The sequence below is a fragment of the Nansenia antarctica genome (genome assembly GCF_963989245.1).
Source record: "Nansenia antarctica genome assembly, chromosome: 2".
NCBI lineage: Eukaryota > Metazoa > Chordata > Actinopteri > Argentiniformes > Microstomatidae > Nansenia > Nansenia antarctica.
The window spans coordinates 56276482-56299808 of record NC_137675.1 but is presented as its reverse complement, the minus strand read 5'-3'; the positions used below and the strand labels follow the sequence as shown (position 1 = coordinate 56299808).

At 44.5% G+C, this 23327-nt stretch overlaps 1 protein-coding gene across 1 annotated transcript in view; it reads right to left on the bottom strand.

Annotated features, from left to right (window-relative positions):
- Window positions 1-1979: 1979 nt before the first annotated feature.
- Window positions 1980-23327, bottom strand: part of LOC308150290 (uncharacterized protein) — a gene marked incomplete at both ends in the record, with an annotated part of 32545 nt that continues 11197 nt past the window's right edge. The window contains 3 exons of the mRNA XM_080523138.1: window positions 1980-2830; window positions 18564-18788; window positions 18953-19093. Coding sequence (XP_080379264.1) covers window positions 1980-2830; window positions 18564-18788; window positions 18953-19093 — 1217 coding nt within the window. The remainder of the gene's footprint in view (window positions 2831-18563; window positions 18789-18952; window positions 19094-23327) is intronic.

Genomic DNA, 23327 nt, shown 5'->3' with positions numbered 1-23327 from the left:
CTGAGGACTCTCAGGATGTAGAGCCACTGTTGTGCCTTCTTGATGGTGGCTGTTGTGTTGTTCTTCCAGGACAGGTCATCCTGTATGTGCACCCCCAGGAATCGGAGAGTTGAGACTCTCTCCACGCTCTCTCCGTCGATGAGCAGGGGCTGGATCTCTGACTTTTTCCTCCTGAAGTCCAAGATGATTTCCTGGGTCTTTGACTTGTTCAGCAGCAGAGATCACGGTCACGTCGGCTTTTCACCGACCACCGATGGTGCTAGCGGAGCTTTTTGCGAGTGATTGCCGGGTGGTAGGCTTGCGCGATGCGGTAGATGGCATGGTATATTATTATATACTGTAACGATCCTGTATGAGGCCCGTTAACAGCTCCACCAAGGGAGTTAACTCTCTTGGTCTAATGGTTAGCGCGGCCGTCGGTTATGTGGGAGGTCGGGGTTCGACTCCCGCATGGGGCGAGTTACACTAGAAGATTCCCGTTCGCTACACTGGTGTCAGAAGTGGGATGGAAGGAAGGCCATCGGAGAGCGTGTCCACGTGAGGGACTTGACATAGTGAAGCGTGAGGGCACGCTTTCCCGAACGGTGAGGATAGTGTAACGATCCTGTATGAGGCCCCGTTAACAGCTCCTCCAAGGGAGTTAACTATCTTGGTCTAATGGTTAGCGCGGCCGCCGGTTATGTGGGAGGTCGGGGTTCGACTTCCGCATGGGGCGAGTTACACTAGAAGATTCCCGTTCGCTACAATACCTTTGACACTCTGCTGACAATTCTGCACACTGTGGACTAGTCTAGTGAACTCCAAAAAGATACTTGCATAATGGGATGTAATAATGAACTTGATTGATTCTGTCACCATGGCTCAATGTCATGCATTGAGTCTAAAATAAAACAGGGAGCAGTGTTGTTACCACTCTACCCTGTAACATTAGCGCTATTCCACACTGACAATTTTCCATTTACAAGGGTACACAAAATATAACTGTACCCTTGTCTATGTTTTTTTTTTTCTTTCTCTTTCCTCTTCCAAGAGGTGTACCGTAATATGAATTTGTAAATCTCAGGTTCAATGCAGTGTTACTTTTGAGGGAAACAAAATACTGAGTATGTGTAAAAAGGACAGGACATTGCATATGAAATAGATATCAGACCCTATAATATGAACAGCTAAATCAATCACATTATTTGGTTGGTGTATTCATATTCATTATTCATATTGGTTTGAAGATGGTTCTAAATACTGTACAATCCATGTAAATAGTAGACATGCAGCCCCCCAGAACTGGGAGGGCGTTTGAGAGTTCCTCTCACTTCCATTTTATTTTATTTTTTCATCAAAGGTTTATTACAAAAAATGCAAGACAAAACATGTCAACTGTTTTTTAATGGCAAACACAATATATATATAACTATAACAACAACTATAAAAAGTTATGCCATTCTAAATTGTTGGGATTTGTTTGTTTTTCATATTTTTACAATAATATTCTTAAGTCAACAATTCAAACGTTCACAATTAAATATCAACAAATATAAAAATGATGCCATTCTAAATTGTTGGGATTTGTTTGTATTTCATATTTTGAACTCAACATTAATCCCAACATTAACTCAACATTAATCCTAACCCCCTCCCAGATACAATTTGCTAAAAGTATACAACCAAAGGATATCACACATTTTATATATTCAGAGTAATGCCAATTCCAGTCCCAAATTTAGAAGAAATTCCTCCTCTGTGTGCGACCGCTTGTGCCTTGAATAGCTTGACGAGTGCACGAATGTCTTGTTGCAGATGGTGCATTCGTAGATCTTCCCCGTGGTGTGCGACTTCTCGTGGTGGTGAAGGTTGGATAACCGGGTGAAGGTCTTTTTACAGTTGGCGCAGTTGAACTTGTTCTCCCCCTTGTGCATTTGCTGGTGCCTGGCGAGGCTCGACGTGTGGCTGAAATGCTTGTCGCACTGCTGGCAGGCATAATGTCACTCCTCCTCTTCGGCGTTCGACATGGTGCGCTTGGCAGCTTTGGACCTCTTGTTCTTCTTGCAGAGAGTGTAGAAGTTTGGTTTGTCTCTCGAGCACAACTTGAGGCGTATTTTCAGGTCGGAGGACTTGCTGAGGCTGTCCTCCCCCTGGGTGTAAGTGGTTTTGTGGATAAGCCTATGTCGGCACAAGCTGGAGCTGTGGTTAAAATCCTTCCCGCATATGTTGCATGGATACAGCCTCCTGCCTCCGTGCACTTTCTTATGAGTTCCAAGTGTTCTGCTGCCTTTAAATCTCAAACCACACTGATTGCACTGATACTTTTTCCCCTCACCTGACAGGTTATCGGTTTGCTTCGATGAGGATGGAGGGACCGGTGGCTTTCCCCTGTGCAATCGCTTGTGTCTCGAGAGGCTGGAAGAATGACTGTAGCACTTCCCACAGTAGCTACAACGGTAGTTTCCCTCTTTCAAGTGATATTCTCCTGTCTCTGAGCCTGAATCAGAGCCATCCTCCTCATCACCGCCCAGCTGGCTACTCCCCGGCTCCATGTGGTCGTCCTCATCAGAGTCTGTCCTCACTACGACACTCTGCTCTGCCACCTCACAGTCCAGGTACACTTCCTCATACTGGGCGTGAAAGGTCTCGTCTGGCTCTGCCTTGATGGGCTCGGATATTAAGCCAGACCCCTCACCTGCCTCTTTTTTCACACAGGATATTGTGAACTTTAACCCTACCTCAGCCCACTTGACAACATATTCTTTTGGCTGTGTGTCCAGTTCCACAGTGATGAAATCAGCTCCAAGTGCGTCCGGTTCAGATGAGGTAAAGTCCTCCATTTGGACAGAACCTTATGGAAGACCAGGGAGTATCAAACCTTGTGTCGGTATAACTTGAGGTCCTCTTAAGGGTACAGGTTAAATTCTGTAATAGATTCCACCCCTTCTGAAAGAGAGAAGAAAAAAGTCAAGAACTTGAGCATCACTAGACCCGAAACAGCTCTTACCTAAAAAAAAAAAGTTTTGTTAAATATAACAAATTGGCTATAAAATTAAGTTTAAAATAAATACAAATGTAAAAACATCAACATACTGTGTGGAGATTGACAGGAAGGATGGGTGAGAGAGGGGGGATGACATTTTAACCATTTAGGAGATGCTTTTATCCAAAGCGACATAATTAGATAATACAGGGACAGTCTACCTGGAGTAATTTAGGGCTAAGTGTGGTATTCTCAGGTGGGATTAGAACTCATGACCTTCCGATCACCAGTCCAACTCACTACCCTTGATATGCAGGATATGTCGATGGCTGGAATCGAACCAGGGACCTTGCAATCCCTATTTTTATTTTTTATTTTTTTATATTAATAATAATAATTCAAAAAGTAATCCTTCCTTCTTGTAGCATTGTGACTGCCAATGGCCTAATAGATTTGTTTTTGTTATGATGACTGAAGTATAGATGATTCACTTACTTAGACAAATGTACTTGTTGTAAGTCACTTTGGATCAAGGCGTCTGTCAAATAAAATGCTAAAATGTAAAACGGCAATTAATGTTGTATCTACTGGTAGTAGCTACCCAAGCAAGGATGAAATTGAGACGGAGGAATTGAAACAAAACGACATTGCCTCAGTAAATTAAAGCTACAGTAGGCTAGTAGGTGTGGTGGTGTTAATGTGTGCAATGTTTGTATTCGCTTGACTGAAATGACAAATTATTGTTAGTTTTACTGGCCCCAATTTGGTACAATTATTACTGAAATGATTGAGAATAGAGACATTGTTGACATACGTAAACTAGCTGTTGTAATCTTTAATGTTCGCTAACTAGCTTGTAGAGTTAGCTTCACAATCGCGGATTCGCGGGTGACGTGATTATTATTTTTTTCACTAAAATAACATTAGATCATGTTTGACAGAACATGACATGAACTTGTTCATTAATATATTACATTTGAACCAACAGTATTATGGCGTTTATATCGTTTGTTTAACCCACCTGAATGGACGAGAATCATGGAGAAGATTAAATCTTTTTTAACATGAACGTTACTTAGTTACCAGTGTTGCCAGATTGGGCTACTTTTGGTCACACTGGACGGGTGAACTTGGCAGCTTTTAGACTGGTTGGGCTGGAACTTGTCAAATCCCGTCTGGCAACCCAGCGCTCCACTACATCGCCTGGCTGGTGGGGTGAGATGGAGCCGGGAGGTTTTTGAGTTACCGTTGTGTGGATAAAATCACCAACATGACACAACGTGATTCAGATTACATTTTCTGGGGATTCTTTTATTTTTATTTTTATTTTGTTTTAATCCAGGTATGGCGAGTGCAATAGATTGCCATACCAAAACAATGTCTATCGAGACACAGAGAGCGAGCCACGCACTTTTAATGAATGGATTAAAGAGCCGCACAGAGACAGGCAAAGAGCCACATGCGGCTCGCGAGTCGCGGGTTGGCCACCCCTGGTGTAGCCTATGACGCTATATAGTCAGTCCCAATATGGCAAGCCGTTTTAACATTTATTAGCTAAATTTGACTAGTCGTAATTCGATTTTTACTAGTCTACATTTGTATTCAAGATATCTATAACGTCATTCTGACTAGTCAAAACGACAGTTAGAGATATCTGTAATTCAGTTTTGACTAGTCAGAATTGAATTACAGATATCAGCAGTGATGTCACCGAAAACGACACTCAACTCGTCACACATCCTTAAATGACATTGCAGATATCTGTAATTGAGTTTTGACTAGTCAAAATAATAGTTGCAGATATCTCAAACGTCATTATGACTAGTCCGAATTGTATTGCATGACGATGCTCATGATGCGAGGTATCTCATGATATTGGCGGGACAAGCAAAGCATTTGATGAGTGTTGGCAGAAGCAATGGCGGTTGCTGTGGTGGATAGGATAGCGCGAAAATGCCATGAAATGGAGAGAATATATCATCAAGGGATTTGTGGTGAACGTGAGATTCGTTCACTAGATGCTTGTACTAGAAATCTACAGCGCATTGCAGATGTGTTGTCTCCAGACACACTTGAGCAAGCTGCTCCTGCGTTTTCTGACAACAGACATATCTGAAACGTCATTTCGCCTAGTCTAAACTCTAATTTAAGATATCTGTAATAACATTTCGACTAGGCAGAATGAAAGTTAAAGATATCACCAATTTGAGATATCAATCATTGAAATGAATTTCAAGATATCTCTAACTTTATAATAGATATCTACAATTAAATTACGACTATTCCTAATTCCAGTTTGAGATATCTACAACTTCACCCAAGATATCTTTAACTTAATTTAAGATATCTTAAAGGACAATGTAGATATCTTGAATTAATGGGAATTAAAGATATCTTGAACTGGAATTATGCCTAGTCAGAATGAATCCGTAGATATCTGAAACTGTAATTACAACTAGTCATAATTCAGTTGCAGATATCGGCAATGTAAATAGCTGATATCTACAACTGAATTGTAGATATCTGTAATGACAAACCCCATACACTTGAATGGAAATTGAAATACATTTGAATCTTACTAGTCAAAATATAATTACAGATATCTAAAATGTGAGTTTCGATTAGTCAAAATATAATAAAAGATATCTTGAATTTGAGTTTTGACTAGGCAAAATGATGTTGCAGATATCAGTAATGAATATCCATTGTAGCTTATAGGTAGTATAGATAGATAGGTAGTGAAGATAGGTAGTGTAGATAGGTAGTGAAGGTAGTGAAGATAGGTAGTGTAGATAGGTAGTGAAGATAGGTAGTGTAGATAGGCAGTGAAGATAGGTAGTGTAGATAGGTAGTGAAGGTAAGTAAGTAAGTAAGTAAGTAAAGCTTTATTTATGTAGCACTTTTCATACAAGAAATGCAGCTCAAAGTGCTTTACAACAGGAATAAGAACATAAAGTGTATATAAAAACATATACATGCAGGGGAAAAGAGTAAAAAGAAAAGGTAAAGATCTAACTGAAGTTGCTGAAGATAGGTAGTGTAGATAGGTAGTGTAGATAGGTAGTGACGGTAGTGTAGATAGGTAGTGTAGATAGGTAGTGAAGATAGGTAGTGTAGATAGGTAGTGAAGATGGGTAGTGTAGATAGGTAGTGAAGGTAGTGAAGATAGGTAGTGGAGATAGGTAGTGAAGATAAGTAGTGTAGATAGGTAGTGTAGATAGGTAGTGAAGATAGGTAGTGAAGATAGGTAGTGAAGGTAGTGAAGATAGGTAGTGTAGATAGGTAGTGAAGATAGGTAGTGTAGATAGGTAGTGAAGATGGGTAGTGTAGATAGGTAGTGAAGATAGGTAGTGAAAATAGGTAGTGTAGATAGGTAGTGAAGGTAGTGAAGATAGGTAGGGAAGATAGGTAGTGAAGATAGGTAGTGTAGATAGGTAGTGAAGGTAGTGAAGATAGGTAGTGAAGGTAGTGAAGATAGGTAGTGAAGATAGGTAGTGAAGATAGGTAGTGAAGATAGGTAGTGTAGATAGGTAGTGAAGATAGGTAGTGTAGATGGGTAGTGTAGATAGGTAGTGTAGATAGTTAGTATAGATAGCTAGGTAGTGAAGATAGGTAGTGTAGATAGGTAGTGGAAGATAGGTAGTGAAGATAGGTAGTGAAGATAGGTAGTGTAGATAGGTAGTGAAGATAGGTAGTGTAGATAGGTAGTGAAGATAGGTAGTGAAGATGGGGATTGTAGATAGGTAGTGTAGATAGGTAGTATAGATAGCTAGGTAGTGAAGATAGGTAGTGTAGATAGGTAGTGGAAGATAGGTAGTGAAGATAGGTAGTGAAGATAGGTAGTGTAGATAGGTAGTGAAGGTAAGTAAGTAAGTAAGTAAAGCTTTATTTGTATAGCACCTTTCATACAAGAAATGCAGCTCAAAGTGCTTTACAACAGGAATAAGAACATAAAGTGAATATAAAAGCATATACATGAATAGAATGACTATAAAAGCAGGGGAAAACAGTAAAAAGAAAAGGTAAAGATCTAACTGAAGTTGGTGAAGATAGGTAGTGTAGATATGAATGAATGAATGAATGGTCTTTATTGTCATTGCTATAGTACAGGTACCAAACAACGAAATGTAGGAGGGGTGGCTCCCCTGGTGTTAGGAAAGAAGAAAAAAAAAGAAAAAAAAACACAAGAAGGGAAGGAGCTGGTTTACATAAATAAAGGCTATGTACACTATCCACTATACTATACTGTACAGATAGACGACTAGGGTTGTCATATTGCACATAGTGTTATTGCACATTCATTTAAAGTGTCGCAGTTTGCAGGCTTGAAATGTACATATTTGTGCCTCAGCACTACACCTGATTTTTTCAGTCCAGCAGCTGCCATCAATCCGTCCAGACTGTCCAGGGCCCAGAACCTAGGTCTTTGCTGTGTTCAGGGCCTGGATGGCCCTGGGGTAGAAGCTGTTCTTCAGTCTGTTTGTCCTTGCGGCCATGGTCCTGTACCGCCTTTTCGAGGGCAGCCGGGTAAAGTGTTCGTACCCAGGGTGGGTTGGGTCTCTGGAGATCTTGGAGGCCTTCCTGAGACAGCGTGTGTTGTACAGCTCTTCCAGAGAGGGGAGGGGGGCGCCGGTGATCTTCTGGGCTGTTCTCACGACTCTCTGTAGCGCATTTCTCTCCGCGGTTGTGCAGCTGGAGAACCAGTTGCAGATGCCGTAGGTGAGGATGCTCTCCACTGCGCCGCGGTAGAAGGTCACCAGTATCTCCTGCTTGCTGTGTTCCTTCCTGAGGACTCTCAGGATGTAGAGCCGCTGTTGTGCCTTCTTGATGGTGGCTGTTGTGTTGTTCTTCCAGGACAGGTCATCCTGTATGTGCACCCCCAGGAATCGGAGAGTTGAGACTCTCTCCACGCTCTCTCCGTCGATGAGCAGGGGCTGGATCTCTGACTTTTTCCTCCTGAAGTCCAAGATGATTTCCTGGGTCTTTGACTTGTTCAGGAGCAGGTTGTTAACCTTGCACAGCTTGCTCAGTTGCTCTACCTCATCCCTGTACGCCGCCTCGTCCCCCCCCGAGATGCAGCCCACCACGGTGGTGTCGTCTGCAAACTTTACGATGGAGTTGCTGGGGTGGACGGGGGTGAAGTCGTAGGTGTAGAGGTTGTAGAGGATGGGGCTTAGCACGCAGCCCTGGGGGGACCCAGTGCTGAGTCTGAGGGCTGTGGAGGTGTGGGGGCCCACCCGCACCCTCTGGGGGCGGTCGGTCAGGAAGTCCTTGATCCATGCACATATAGGGCCCTATTATGCACTTCATAAGTCTCAAGCAATAAGACGAGGCGGTAGATCTAAACCGTGGAGGCGTGGTCAAGGCCACTTTGCTATTATGCGTGCGGTAGTGGGCGCCTAAAACCCGGCGCTAAGAAAGAAATTAGTCATGGGTGTGTTTTGGGCGTCTTCTCAATCAACCCAATCAGCGTGCCAGGTGCCATTCCCTTTAAGAACCGGCTGCGTTGAGTCATTAGCGCTATGCTATTATGGAAGTCCTAAGAAGGAGGTCAGCGCGCTTCTCTGCAGAAGAAAGTAACAAGCTCGTGCATGATTATTTTCTGAATAAACACGGCAATACCTCCGCTTGTGAGTTGAGAAGTATTACAGAGGGGTCGCTGGAAGACTGCAGGAATGACAGATGTTGATGTCATTATATTACGCACGGCATGCTCGTACTGTATGTGCACAGTATGCGGAGGCAACATACCAGTGGTGTGCCGTCAGGGCCAGCAAGGCCTTCTCTGCTGGCCTAAACATAATCAGAATATACATTTAATTTTGATATATTTTTTCTACAAATATGTATTAAATTATTCCCGTAGTCTATTCTCTTCATTTCATAGCTTTCCTCTTGGTTGCGCTGCTTCCAGACATTTGGAGGGCTGGCCTTTAGCTTTTATCCAATCATATTTCAGCCATAATGTGTTGCCAGGGTACCAAGAAATCTGCCCGCCTGCAGATTCAACAGTGGCGCGAGTACAGATTGTAATTTAAAGTGAACGGGAAAAGAACTGTGGCGTGCCGTAGTCAGATCTCGAGTTGGCGAGCAAATCCAAGCAAATCCGACGAAGGGGCCTGCTGGATGGCGGAGCACCTGATCAGCACCTGCACGTCTTTTGATTGGATACAAACTATTGGGAGGCGGAGCCTACAAGCAGCCACAATGGCTGAAGGAGGAGAAGAGGTAGATTTGGTGGCAGATATTATAACAACAAAGAAGAACCTTCTAAGAAAAGTAGACATAATCAGAAGAGAACGGCCGACCCCGACGTTAGCGACGCTATCCATGTAGAAAATGACTTATTGGTGGAACTGATCAACTGTACAACAGAGACATTGAAGTCTTCTTGAGGAAAGAAAGGAGGATGGATTTTGTGTTCAAATAATCAGTTGTTTTGGTGAGTACAAAGCATTTAATGTTTTCTGCAAGAGATGTAGACATACGGAGCGACCCTGGGGTCCATAGATATGTGTGTTGTGTTGCCTGGCTCAGTTGTGTGAGTAAGTGGGGCTTCAATGCGATCTTCTAACCACTTCCCGGGCTGCTACCATGGAAAACGACACACCCCCGTGACCGTATGAACACGAGGAAGATAACCATCCTTAAATGGAACCTCGAAACGGTTCTCCTATTGAGATCGACAGACCGCAAAGTTCGGGAAATAACTGACGCTTTCGTTTTCATGCAATGAATTGAATACACCCAGACAAGGTGCCGCTATAATAACAATGGCAACGCCCGGTTATACTGCGTTTCTGTCTAAATGTATAGTTTCTAGAGCCATGGCGTCATAATGATGGTATTAAGAGGTGGAATAATTCAGGTAGGACATCACTGAAGGCCTAGGTGTGAAATGCACCGCCCGCCACTGCAACATACTGTACAGTGCTGGCCTCTCCCTTCTGAAATAAAGCATTTATACTGTGACCGTAATTGACGTCTTGCCGTGGAGCCACGTGCGTGTTCATGTGTGCCCACATGCATGCGCAAACCGCGGAGGCGCGCTCGTGTTTCAAAACGTGCATGAAGTCTAAACTTAAGAACTTTTCAAACCACTTCTTAGCGCTAGGAGCAAAGTCAGATCGCATAATAGCAGGGGCGCCTAGTGCACTTCATTAACATATGAACACTCCCACAATGAGTAATATATGCACGGGAGTATTACGTCTTATGTGTGGGCGCCTATCGACACCTGCATAATAGCAGTAGCGCGTATGAAGCGCATAATAAGGGTGGCGGTAGGTCTTAACCTGGCGGTGCGTCTTAATTAAGACTTAAGACGGCAAGTTAAGAAGTGCATAATAGGGCCCATAGAGTGTGATAGTCCCAGGTCTAGTAGTTTGGTCACTAGCCTGTCTGGAAGGATGGTGTTGAAGGCGGAGCTGAAGTCCACAAAGAGCAGTCTCGCGTAGCTGTTTCCCCTCTCCAGGTGGGATAGAGTGGCGTGGAGAGTCGTCGCGATGGCGTCCTCTGTGGACCTGTGGGCTCTGTAGGCGAACTGGTATGGATCCAGGTTGGGCGGGAGGCGTGTGACTATGTGGGCCCGGACTAGTTTCTCGAAGCACTTCATGATGATTGGTGTGAGTGCCACCGGGCGGTAGTCGTTTAGGCAGCTCACCGTGCTTTTCTTCGGGACTGGGATGATAGTTGAGGTTTTCAGGCAGGGTGGGATGGTAGTGAAGGTAGTGAAGATAGGTAGTGAAGATAGGTAGTGTATATAGGTAGTGAAGGTAGTGAAGATAGGTAGTGAAGATAGGTAGTGTAGATAGGTAGTGTAGATAGGTAGTGAAGGTAGTGAAGATAGGTAGTGTAGATAGGTAGTGAAGGTAGGTAGTGAAGATAGGTAGTGTAGATAGGTAGTGAAGATAGGTAGTGAAGGTAGTGAAGATAGGTAGTGTAGATAGGTAGTATAGATAGATAGGTAGTGAAGATAGGTAGTGTAGATAGGTAGTGAAGGTAGTGAAGATAGGTAGTGTAGATAGGTAGTGAAGGTAGTGAAGATAGGTAGTATAGATAGGTAGTGAAGGTAGTGAAGATAGGTAGTCTAGATAGGTAGTATAGATAGATAGGTACAGGGACGCGGGAAGGGGGGTGCTGAGGGTGCTGCAGCACCCCCTAGCGGCAGGCAGAAGGAGCTCCTCCTGCCTGAATTTAAAAAATAAAAATATTATTCAAACAATAATTTAAAACAATATAATAACTATTGTTGCTTTTGGGAATACAAATAAATGTGTTTTTTGTAATAAATGTAAAAATGTGTTTGTTCGTTTTAATGTTAGTGATCACATGGTCATATCTTGCTAGGGAATCTCTGAGTTCTTTAGCAAAAATGCTAAATCAGCCAGAACAATTGAAGTGGAGTTGGAAGAAGATGCTGAGCTTAACAACACTCCCATTAATGCTCTACTGTCGGACGTTGTTGAGAAAGAGCAACAGACGGCCAGAAACGTATTAGAACTGATATTCAGATCCATCCGATTCTTCGGCAGCGAAGGGCTTCCGTTAAGAGGCAATAACAATCGACATGGAGTGCTGTCTGTAATAATGGTCAACAGCATGTTTGTGGACATTGTGGGACACTGTGAGCTGAGTGGAAATTACTGTAAATTCCAACACATTGTTGGTAAAATATTTAACGTTACGTCTTTGTAGTGTGCGGGTGCGTGCGTGCTTAACTATTATTGCCCGTGCATTGGGGCCCGTCGTTATGCCACTGTGTGCGTGTGAGCGAACGAACAATCAGCGAGAGGGAGGGAGGGAGGGAGAGAAATCGTTATACTTTTTCCCCTGGCAATTTTTTTCCCTGTAGCGTATATAGACAGCACCTCAGCACCCCCAGTCAAAATACCTTCCCGCGTGCCTGGATAGGTAGTGAAGATAGGTAGTGTAGATCGGTAGTGAAGATAGGTAGTGAAGATAGGTAGTATAGATAGGTAGTGTAGATAGGTAATATAGATAGGTAGTGAAGATAGGTAGTGAAGATAGGTAGTATAGATAGGTAGTGAAGATAGGTAGTGTAGATAGGTAGTGAAGATAAGTAGTGTAGATAGGTAGTGTAGATAGGTAGTGTAGATAGGTAGTGTAGATAGGTAGTGTAGATAGGTAGTGTAGATAGGTAGTGAAGATAGGTAGTGTAGATAGGTAGTGAAGATAGGTAGTGTAGATAGGTAGTGAAGATAGGTAGTGTAGATAGGTAGTGAACAGTGGAGGCTGGTGACTTCCAGAATTGAGGAGGCCAATTTTTTTCCGCTTGCTCGCTTCACTCGCAATGGAATGTTCCCTGTTCTTCTTATCTGTCTTTGTGCTGGCCAAAGGCATACTATTTGGAGTGTAAGCTACAATCAGAAAGTTCTGATTGATGGAATTCATTGTGCAGAGCTTAGCCTATGTGCCTGCCTGAAGAAATGACATTGCTGTAAGTCTATGAGCCTGCCTGAAGAAATGACATTGCTGTAAGTCTATGAGCCTGCCTGATAATTAAGTTGAGAAATGACATTTGGATGTAATATAAATGCCCAGTGAACATGTGTCAAAGGCAGGAATTTGATAATTATGTGGTTAAAAAACAATTTTTAGCCTACATTTTTCATTCTTCTTCTTCTACAGCTTCAACATGTAATCATCAATTTAATCACGTTTAGCATATAAAAAAGATACGTAACAGTTTCTTTATCAAATGTAGTTTTATTCAATATAATATAAATATTTATTTGTTTAAATGTTGTGAGGACAGTACTGGTTCCAGCTGGCTTCATCTGCTGAGAAACACAGACATGCAATGGAGTGTTATTACTACTGAGAACTAGTGGTGTAACACTGGTAGAGACATCTGATTAGTTCAACTCACCTCTGGTTTAGCTGAGGGGCGGCATGCTCTCTCCAGGACTCCACTCCACAGGTTTGTCCCAATATTAAAGTTATATCAGCAAGCCAACTTGCTGGATTTCAACTTGCAGGATTTCAACAATTAAAAAAAACTTAACTCAACCCATCCTCCTCTCCCACTGGATTCGGACCCATGCCACCACCACAAGCACCTGTTGCATGTACCTCTCTCACATCCATTTTGCCTGACAAAATGTCAATCATTCAGCCCTGGACTCATTTCTAATATTTATCCTGCAGAACAGCACTCATACACGCGTGTGGCGGAAAAAAGGTACTACGACGGAGGAGAGGCCTCCTGTTCCCACCCATTTTCAGTGATGGGCCAATCACATATTGCCATGAAAAAAATTGCATTACATTGACTTCTATGAGAAACCACTTTCCAACAGGAGGCCTGGACTTTTCGACAGGAGGCCTGGCCTCCTTCAATAGAAACGGATAGGGATTCTGGCCTGTAGGTGCTTTACAATTGCAATATTGGGTTTTAGCCATGGAAAATATTTATGAACAAAACGGAAATAATATTCATAAATAATATTAATATAAAACAATTTAAAATATTTTTTTTGTTAAATAAATAAAAAATAAAAAATATAATTATTGCTTTTTTCAATCTCTCTCTCTTCTCTCAAATTATTGGGGAGGCCAGGCCTCCTCCACCTCTATGGAGGAGCCTCCACTGGTAGTGAAGATAGGTAGTGTAGATAGGTAGGGAAGATAGGTAGTGTAGATAGGTAGTGAAGATAGGTAGTGAAGATAGGTAGTGTAGATAGGTATAGTGTAGATAGGTAGTGGAAGATAGGTAGTGTAGATAGGTAGTGAAGATAAGTAGTGTAGATAGGTAGTGTAGATAGGTAGTGTAAGATAGGTAGTGTAGATAGGTAGTGAAGATAAGTAGTGTAGATAGGTAGTGAAGGTAGGTAGTGTAGATAGGTAGTGAAGGTAAGTAAGTAAGTAAAGCTTTATTTATATAGCACCTTTCATACGGGCTATATACGGGTCGGGCTAGAAGGCCGTACTTTACACAGAGCGGACCGGACACTGCTTAGTGAGAAGACGCGCGGAGGCGGCCTCATTATATCTACGAAGGACAGCTGGTGCTTAAACACGAAAACTGTAAGTAGCCACTGCTCCCCAGACCTGGAATACTTGACTGTTAAATGCCGACCCACATACCTCCCGAGGGAATTCAACGCGGTGTACATAACATCTGTTTACATTGCGCCTAGCGCGGATGGTAGCTTAGCATTGGCGCGGCTACATGACGTCATCAGTGGTGGACAGAGCGCAGACCCACAGGCAGTACATATAATCGCCGGGGACTTCAATGTCTGACCACGTGTCAATCCTCCTGATCCCAGCCTACACTCCCATGAGGAAAAGTGCTCCCATCACCACTAAGACTGTCAGAACCTGGCCAGCAGGGTCCGCTCCACTGCAGATCTGCCTGAATGACACCTCATGGCAGGAATATGAGCATGAGGACCTGGAACAGTTCACGTCGTCGGTTCTGAACCACATAGTGAACTGCACCAACTCAGCCACCGTGGACAAACGTGTCCGGGTCTACCCCAACACGAAGCCATGGATGACTGTGAAGGTCCAAAAACTGCTCAAGGAGAGGGACAACGCCTTCTCAGCGAAGGACACACTGCTGTACAGCACCACCAGGGCTAACCTAAAGCGTGGCATCCGGGAGGCCAAGGCAGACCACAGAGAGAAGATTGAGGAATGCTTCCTGAGCAACGACTCCAGGCGGGTGTGGCAGGGGGTTCAGCACATCAAATCAAATCAAATTAAATGTTATTTGTATAGCGCATTTCTTACAAGATGCAACTCAATGCGCTTCACACACTGAAAATGTTCAGTCAATCAGTCAATCAATCAATCAATACTGACAGAGCCGCGAGCAGGCAAAAGTAAAAACCTGTATACTATGTAGCCAGGAAAGATTCCCTTGCAGCCCTCTACCAATAGAGCGACTACTAGCCAGTTTGGCTACCAGTACCCAGCGGTCCCCAAGGGGAGGCCAAGGACCACCGGCACAAAGCAAGCAAGCAAGGGCAAAAACCTGTACACCATGTATCCAGGAAAAATTCCTTGCATATTATCGGCGTACACACTGTCCATAAATTTAGTGTTATATTTGCATCGTTCTGCATCCAGCATGGTCACAGGTCCTGCCAAAAGAGAAACTTAAGCACAGTTATGATGCAACAACACAATAAAGACAATAAAGATGACAGCAATACAACCTGATGGTGGTCCTGGTACACCCTTGTACCGGTTCCAGTACTGCTCTAGGTGCTATTTGGAGCTGACAGTGCCTCATCAGCACCCGGGTCCATTTTCCTGTCAACACAAATCTCAAAACACGAGTATGGTGTAATGGCCTAGTGATCCTAGTTCTATAATGTCCAATGTCTCCCTTAGTATCAAAAGGCGACATTGAATAAGTAGGTTTTGAGGTCACGCTTAAAAATGTCCTGAGTTTTAGACAACCTCAGGCCCTCAGGTAGGGTGTTCCACAATCTAGGAGCATATATGCTAAAAGCTGATCCTCCAAATCTCTTTGTCCTAGCCTCTGGCACTATTAAAAGTTCCGTGCCACTAGACCGTAGGGGTCTAGCTGGTGTGTATCTTATGAGCATGTCCACCATGTAATTGGGTGCATCACAGTGAAGTGATTTATAAACTAGTAAAAGGATCTTAAAGTCTATTCTATGACTGACAGGGAGCCAGTGTAGTGATCTCAAGACAGGTGTGATGTGCGCTCTTCGTTTGGTCCTAGTAAGGACACGAGCAGCAGCATTTTGAACCATTTGTAGTCTATTTATCATTTTTTGGGGGAGACCTGTCAGGAGAGCATTACAGTAATCTAGCCTACTAGTAACAAACGCATGCATTAATTTTTCAGTGTCTGCCTGGGAGAGAAATGATTGTACCTTAGTGATGTTTCTTAGATGGTAGAAGGATGTTTTAATAGTATTATTAATATGAGTTTCAAAATTTAGATCTGGGTCAATTATGACACCAAGATTCCTGGCCTGACACTTAGTGTTAAGAGCTAGTGTTTTCAAGTGTGCAGATAATTTCTCTCTCCCAGTTTTCTCGCCAATGATCAATACCTCTGTTTTTTCTTGATTGAGTTGGAGAAAGTTTTGTGTCATCCAAATATTAATATCGGCAATACAATCTATCAGGTGGTCGATCATCTTGTAGTCGTTGGGAGTTACTGAGATATAAAGCTGAGTGTCGTCAGCATAGCTGTGGTAGTTAACGCTATGCTTCTTGATAACAGAACTGAGGGGTAGCATGTATAGGCTAAAAAGCAACCCTAACCCTAAAATGGACCCCTGGGGAACTCCACAGGTTGTGCTATAATTTTTTGACTTATGGTCACCAAGGGCTACAAAGTAGTCTCGGTCAGCCAGGTAAGTCCTGAACCAGTTTAAGACCGGACCTGAGAGGCCAACCCAGTTTTCAAGTCTCTCAATAAGTATGGAATGGTCTACCGTATCAAAGGCTGCACTTAAGTCTAAGAGTACAAGAATCGAGAGTTTTTTCGAGTCTGCATTTATCCTAAGGTCATTAGTTACCTTAAGCAAAGCGGTTTCTGTGCTGTGGTATGATCGGAAACCTGACTGAAGTGGGTCATACCTATTATTTAAGACTAAGAATTCATGAAGCTGTCTATACGCTGCCTTTTCTAAAATTTTGCTTAGAAAAGTGAGATTGGATATTGGTCTACAGTTTTTTGGATCAGAAGGATCTAGGTTACTTTTCTTCAGGGTGGGTCTAACCAGGGCAGTTTTAAGCGCCGCTGGAAATATCCCTTTAAGTAGGGAGTGATTTACAATGCCTAGTATGTCATCAGACACAGATTCAAAAATGTCCTTAAAAAAGGTGGTAGGAATAGGGTCAAGAGGACACGTAGACGGTTTAAGCTGTGACACAATTTTACCTAATGTTTCCGTACTAACCATGGTGAACATGCTCATAGTCATGTTCTGTGGTGGCGGATCTGTGGTGCTACACAAACCTAGTCTTTCCTGAGTAATACACATTCTAATATTTGTTATCTTATCCCTGAAGTGGGCTGCAAATTCCTCGCATTTGGTGACAGAGGCTGCGCCGTCTAGAGTTCTAGGAGCAGGGTTTACAAGGCAATCAATTGTCGAGAACAAGACCCTGGGGTTATTCTTGTTTGTAGATATTATCTTTGAGAAGTGATTTTTTTCTAGCATTTCGCATTGCCAAGTTAAAGGCAGATAGATGTTCTTTAAAAATATTCTGATCAATCTGTAATTTGCTCTTTCTCCATCTGCGCTCAGCTTTCCTACATGTTCTCTTTAGGAGATTTATTTCACTGTTTCGCCATGGTGCTCTCCTCTTGGCTCCAACCTTTTTTAGTTTGGTAGGTGCCAGGGAGTCTAGGGCCATTTTTACTTTATTGTTAAAGGTAATTACTAAGTCGTTTTCACATAATGTGGGAGTTGTGTGATTACTGTTCATTAAAGCTTTGAAATGTTCAGCCACTGCAGGGGTAAGATAACGTTTTTTAACAACACGTTCAGCATTGCTTTCAGCTTTACGTGTTACAATGGTAAAGAAAATACAGAAATGGTCAGAGAGGGCCAGGTCGCTGATACCTGATATTGAGACCTCAAGACCCTTTGTAATCACAAGATCAAGGGTATGGCCATGATTGTGAGTGGGTTCATTGACATGTTGGACAAAATCCATAGATTCCAAGAGGTCAATAAACTCCCTAGCCCTCAAGTCAGCCTCATTATCAACATGAAAGTTAAAATCACCAGTGATAATAATCCTATCATAGTTGGGATGGATAATGGATAGGAACTCAGAGAAGTCAGGTAGGAAGGTAGGGGCTGGTTTCGGCGGCCTGTATACAGTTACCGTAAGAATAGGTGGTTGGCATGCCATAACTGTGGCATGATATTCAAAGGAGGAGAATATATCAAAGGATATGCTCCTGCAGTTTAGGTTATTTGAAGCTATGGTAGCTGTTCCTCCCCCCTTTTTTCCATTTCTGATTGATTGGAAAAAACTGTAGTTGGGGGGAGATGCCTCAATAAGGGCTGCTGCTCCATTTGTATCTAGCCAGGTTTCTGTGAGTAGCATACAGTCGAGTTTTCTATCACAAATGAGCTCATTTATGATAAATGTTTTTTTGTTTGATAGGGACCTGATATTCAAAATTGCCATGGAGATGTCATTTTGACACTGGGACTGACTCGAGGGCATACTTAATGAAATGGGTAATACATTTCTCAAATTTGCGCCATGTATTACCTTATTTGTGGTGGAGGGAGTCCGATGGGAGACAATAGTCTGGCATGTTTGGTGTTAGAGGAATGGATCGGACTCATCCCACATCAGCGTTGACAGGGCACCGGCCAGGTCCAGGGCTGGACAGCGAGGTCCATGGACATCGACAGCAGGCGGGCACCATACCTGTTTGGGTGAAACCTATCTCTCGCAAACAGCTCACTACGGTTAAAGAACGTGGTGAAATTGTCTATAAATGGGATTTGCATATGACAGCAGTATCCCTGTAGCCAAAGGTGAAGACTTCGAATTCTACTGTATTTGGTGTCGCCATACCTGGGACTCGGGAAGGGGCCCGAGATGATGCAGGTCTTACCTGTGCCCTTGACGGTGGCGATGAGGGCTCGGAAGTCGTCCTTCAGCTCCTCCGACCTCTCCCGTCCGATGTCGTTGGCACCCACGTGGACGATGACGGAGGTGACCTGGGGGGGGGCCTCCTCCACCAGCATCGGGACGACCTCGGCGACGTCCCTCACCTTGGCACCTGGGATGCAGTGGGTTCTGGCCTTCGGGACTGCAACATGGCGGACCATGGACGAGCCTATTACAAGCACAGGGGGGGGGGGGGGGGGGGGAGAAGAGCGGGTGCGGGGGGGGGGGGGAGAGACACGAACTGTAGTCTCCTCTGCTGGCGGCGTGATGGACCTGTAGGGGGCACAGGGTGGGAGAGGGGGAGAGAGAGAGGGAGGGGGGGGGTGGGGGTGCAGGCCCTGGCTCTCTTCGGCTTCGGTGTGGACTGGTGGCTCTGCAGCGCCTCGAAGCTGTTCCGCAGCAGGAGGGCCTCATGGGGGTTGGTGCCAGAGGAGTCGATGGTACGACTCCTCTTCCTGACGGTGGTCCAAGTCCCTGGTGATGTAGGGACAGTGTGAGTTACACCTGGGATTGGGCTTACAGGTGGAGGTGGAGGCTTTGATGTTGATGTTGTGGTTTGTGTGCTTTCTATGTCTGTAATTATTGTTTTATGTAATGCGTCATAAAGTGAACTAAGATGCGACTCCCCTTGTCTGATCTGGTGGAGAGTTGAGATTCGTCCCTTCATCTCCTCGACCTGGAGGCTAAGCTCCAGGCAGCGCCGACAGGCCATGAAAGAGAAAAGTGGTGTTATTTGCAGAGAGAGAGAAAAACTATTTGATTATGGTGAGCTAGGAGTATTACAGAGATATGTGATATAAGAGTATATAAGGTTGTTAGTAGTTCGGGGAGGTATCCCGATAGAAAAAAGCCTGTTTAAAAAGTGTAAAGGTGGCTAGCTGGTTAGCCGCGGTAGCTAACTAATAACGCTGGTAATCCCGACTCAGCCTCCCGGCGTCGGATTCGGCGGAACGAGGTCCCGATGTTATATAGGATAGGAAAGCTATTTATTTACAAAAAATGCTTTCTCAATAGAGTTCGGTATAGATAGCAGTTTTTAAGATTCTAACGCTGTCGAAGAGCTGAACTCCTTCTACGCCCGGTTCGACGAGGGGCGAACGGAGGTAACCACAACACAAACACCACTCTCTCCAGCTCTCAGCAGCCTCACCCTCACAGAGCATGAAGTGAGACGCGTGCTGAAGGCGGTGGACCCCAGGAAAGCCTCAGGGCCGGATGGCATCCTGGGACGGGTGCTGAGGGACTGCGCCGACCAGCTGGCCGGGGTTTTCACCAACATCTTCAACCAGTCCCTGTCCCAGGCCACCATCCCACCCTGCCTGAAAACCTCAACTATCATCCCAGTCCCGAAGAAAAGCACGGTGAGCTGCCTAAACGACTACCGCCCGGTGGCACTCACACCAATCATCATGAAGTGCTTCGAGAAACTAGTCCGGGCCCACATAGTCACACGCCTCCCGCCCAACCTGGATCCATACCAGTTCGCCTACAGAGCCCACAGGTCCACAGAGGACGCCATCGCGACGACTCTCCACTCCACTCTATCCCACCTGGAAAGGGGAAACAGCTACGCGAGACTGCTCTTTGTGGACTTCAGCTCTGCCTTCAACACCATCCTTCCAGACAGGCTAGTGACCAAACTACTAGACCTGGGACTATCACACTCTATCTGTGCATGGATCAAGGACTTCCTGTCTGACCGCCCCCAGAGGGTGCGGGTGGGCTCCCACACCTCCACAGCCCTCAGACTCAGCACTGGGTCCCCCCAGGGCTGCGTGCTAAGCCCCATCCTCTACAACCTCTACACCTACGACTTCACCCCCGTCCACCCCAGCAACTCCATCGTAAAGTTTGCAGACGACACCACCGTGGTGGGCTGCATCTCGGGGGGGGACGAGGTGGCGTACAGGGATGAGGTGGAGCAGCTGGGCAAGCTGTGCAAGGTTAACAACCTGCTGCTGAACCAGTCAAAGACCCAGGAAATCATCGTGGACTTCAGGAGGAAAACATCTGAGGTCCAGCCCCTGCTCGTCGATGGAGGGAGCGTGGAGAGAGTCTCAACCCTCCGATTCCTGGGGACATACAGGATGGGCACATACAGGATGACCTGTCCTGGAAGACCAACACAGCAGCCATCATCAAGAAGGCACAACAGCAGCTCTACTTCCTGAGAGTCCTCAGGAAAAACCACATCAGACAGGAGCTGCTTGTGACCTTCTACCGCTGCGCAGTGGAGAGCATCCTCACCTACTGCATCTGCGTGTGGTTCTCCAGCTGCACAGCCGCAGAGAGGAATGCGCTACAGAGAGTCGTGAGATCGGCCCAGAAGATCACCGGCGCCCCCCTCCCCTCTCTGGAAGAGCTGTACAACACACGCTGCCTCAGGAAGGCCTCCAAGATCTCCAGAGACCCATCCCACCCTGGGAACGAACACTTTGCTCGGCTGCCCTCGGACAGGCGGTTCAGGACCATGTTCGCAAGGACAAATAGACTGAAGCTCAGCTTCTACCCCAGGGCCATTCAGGCCCTGAACACAGCAAAGACCTAGGTTCTAGGCCCTGGACAATCTAGACAATTTGATGGCAGCTACTAGATTGTAATCAAGTGCAATACTGAAACACAACTGTGAACATTTCAAACCTGCAAACTGCGACACTTTAAATGAATGTGCAATAACACTATGGGCCCTATTATGCACTTCTTAACTTGCCGTCTTAAGTCTTAATTAAGACGCACCGCCAGGTTAAGACCTACCGCCACCCTTATTATGCGCTTCATACGCGCTACTGCTATTATGCAGGTGTCCCTAGGCGCCCACACATAAGACGTAAGACTCCCGTGCATATATTACTCATTGTGGGAGTGTTCATATGTTAATGAAGTGCGTTAGGCGCCCCTGCTATTATGCGATCTGACTTTGCGCCTAGCACTAAGAAGTGGTTTGAAAAGTTCTTAGGCGCTAGACTTTTCATGCACGTTTTCAAACACGGCCGCTGCTACTTCTTCCCACGCCTGTTTCACCACCTCGGCTCGGGGAGGATTTCGCGCCGTTCCAAAGATTGCGAACTGACGAGCCTTGACCTCATGCACGAGCTTGTTACTTTCTTCTGCAGAGAAGCGCGCTGACCTCCTTCTTAGGACTTCCATAATAGCATAGCGCTAAAGACTCAACGCAGCCGGTTCTTAAAGGGAATGGCACCTGGCACGCTGATTGGGTTGATTGAGAAGACGCCCAAAACACACCCATGACTAATTTCTGGGCTTAGCGCCGGGTTTTAGGCGCCCACTACCGCACGCATAATAGCAAAGTGGCCTTGACCACGCCTCCACGTCTTAAGTTTAGATCTACCGCCTCGTCTTATTGCTTAAGACTTATGAAGTGCATAATAGGGCCCTATGTGCAATATGACAACCCTCGGGTACATAAGGTTCAGAGATAGGAAATGTTAGAATAGGTATAGCATAGCATAGAGTACAGCACAGTGTTTTATTTGTATAGTATAGTATAGTGGATAGTGTACATAGCCTTTATTTATGTAAACCAGCTCTTTTCCCTTCTTGTTTTTAGTTTTTTCTCCTAGCACCAGGGGAGCCCCCCCTCCCAAATTTCGTTGTATGGTACCTGTACTATATCAATGACAATAAAGACCATTCATTCATTCATTCATTCATACAAGAAATGCAGCTCAAAGTGCTTTACAACAAGAATAAGAACATAAAGTGAATATAAAAACATATACATGCATAGAATGAATATTAAAGCATTGGTGAAGATAGGTAGTGAAGGTAGGTAGTGTAGATAGGTAGTGAAGGTAGTGAAGATAGGTAGTGTAGATAGGTAGTGAAGATAGGTAGTGAAGATAGGTAGTGTAGATAGGTAGTGTAGATAGGTAGTGTAGATAGGTAGTGTAGATAGGTAGTGAAGATAGGTAGTGTAGATAGGTAGTGAAGGTAGTGAAGATAGGTAGTGTAGATAGGTAGTATAGATAGATAGGTAGTGAAGATAGGTAGTGAAGGTAGTGAAGATAGGTAGTGTAGATAGGTGTTGGGTTAAATACTATATTCTGATTCAACCTGGTTGTAAGACAGGTAATGCTAACCCAGCGCTAGTTCAAACAGACCGTAGTAGACTTCAGGCACAAAGAGACACGGATTCAAAAGAGCTCAATTTCTTGCGCAAGGAGAGAGACCTCGAATTCAAACTGAATCTTTTCACTCTCCCAGCCAGCATTTTATTGAAACACAGATGGGTAGGGGGAGGCGGTTTCATGAACAAGAACAGCGTTTAGCAAAATCAGATTTATAGCCGGGCCCCAAGGAATGGAGGCCTAGCTGAGACACGAGATAAGAAGTGTTACAATGGGGAGCTTGTGAGTTTGTGCAGAGCACAGAGCACGGGGTGTAGCCTACGGAATTCACAAAATAGGACAAAATGTACAGAGTGTCCTCTTTAAAACATTTTAACATTATAACATTATGAAAACATCGTTCAACTCTAACAATAGGTAGTATAGATAGATAGATAGTGAAGATAGGTAGTGTAGATAGGTAGTGAAGATAGGTAGTGTAGATAGGTAGTGAAGATAGGTAGTGAAGGTAGTGAAGATAGGTAGTGTAGATAGGTAGTGTAGATAGGTAGTATAGATAGGTAGTGTAGATAGGTAGTGAAGGTAGTGAAGATAGGTAGTGAAGATAGGTAGTGTAGATA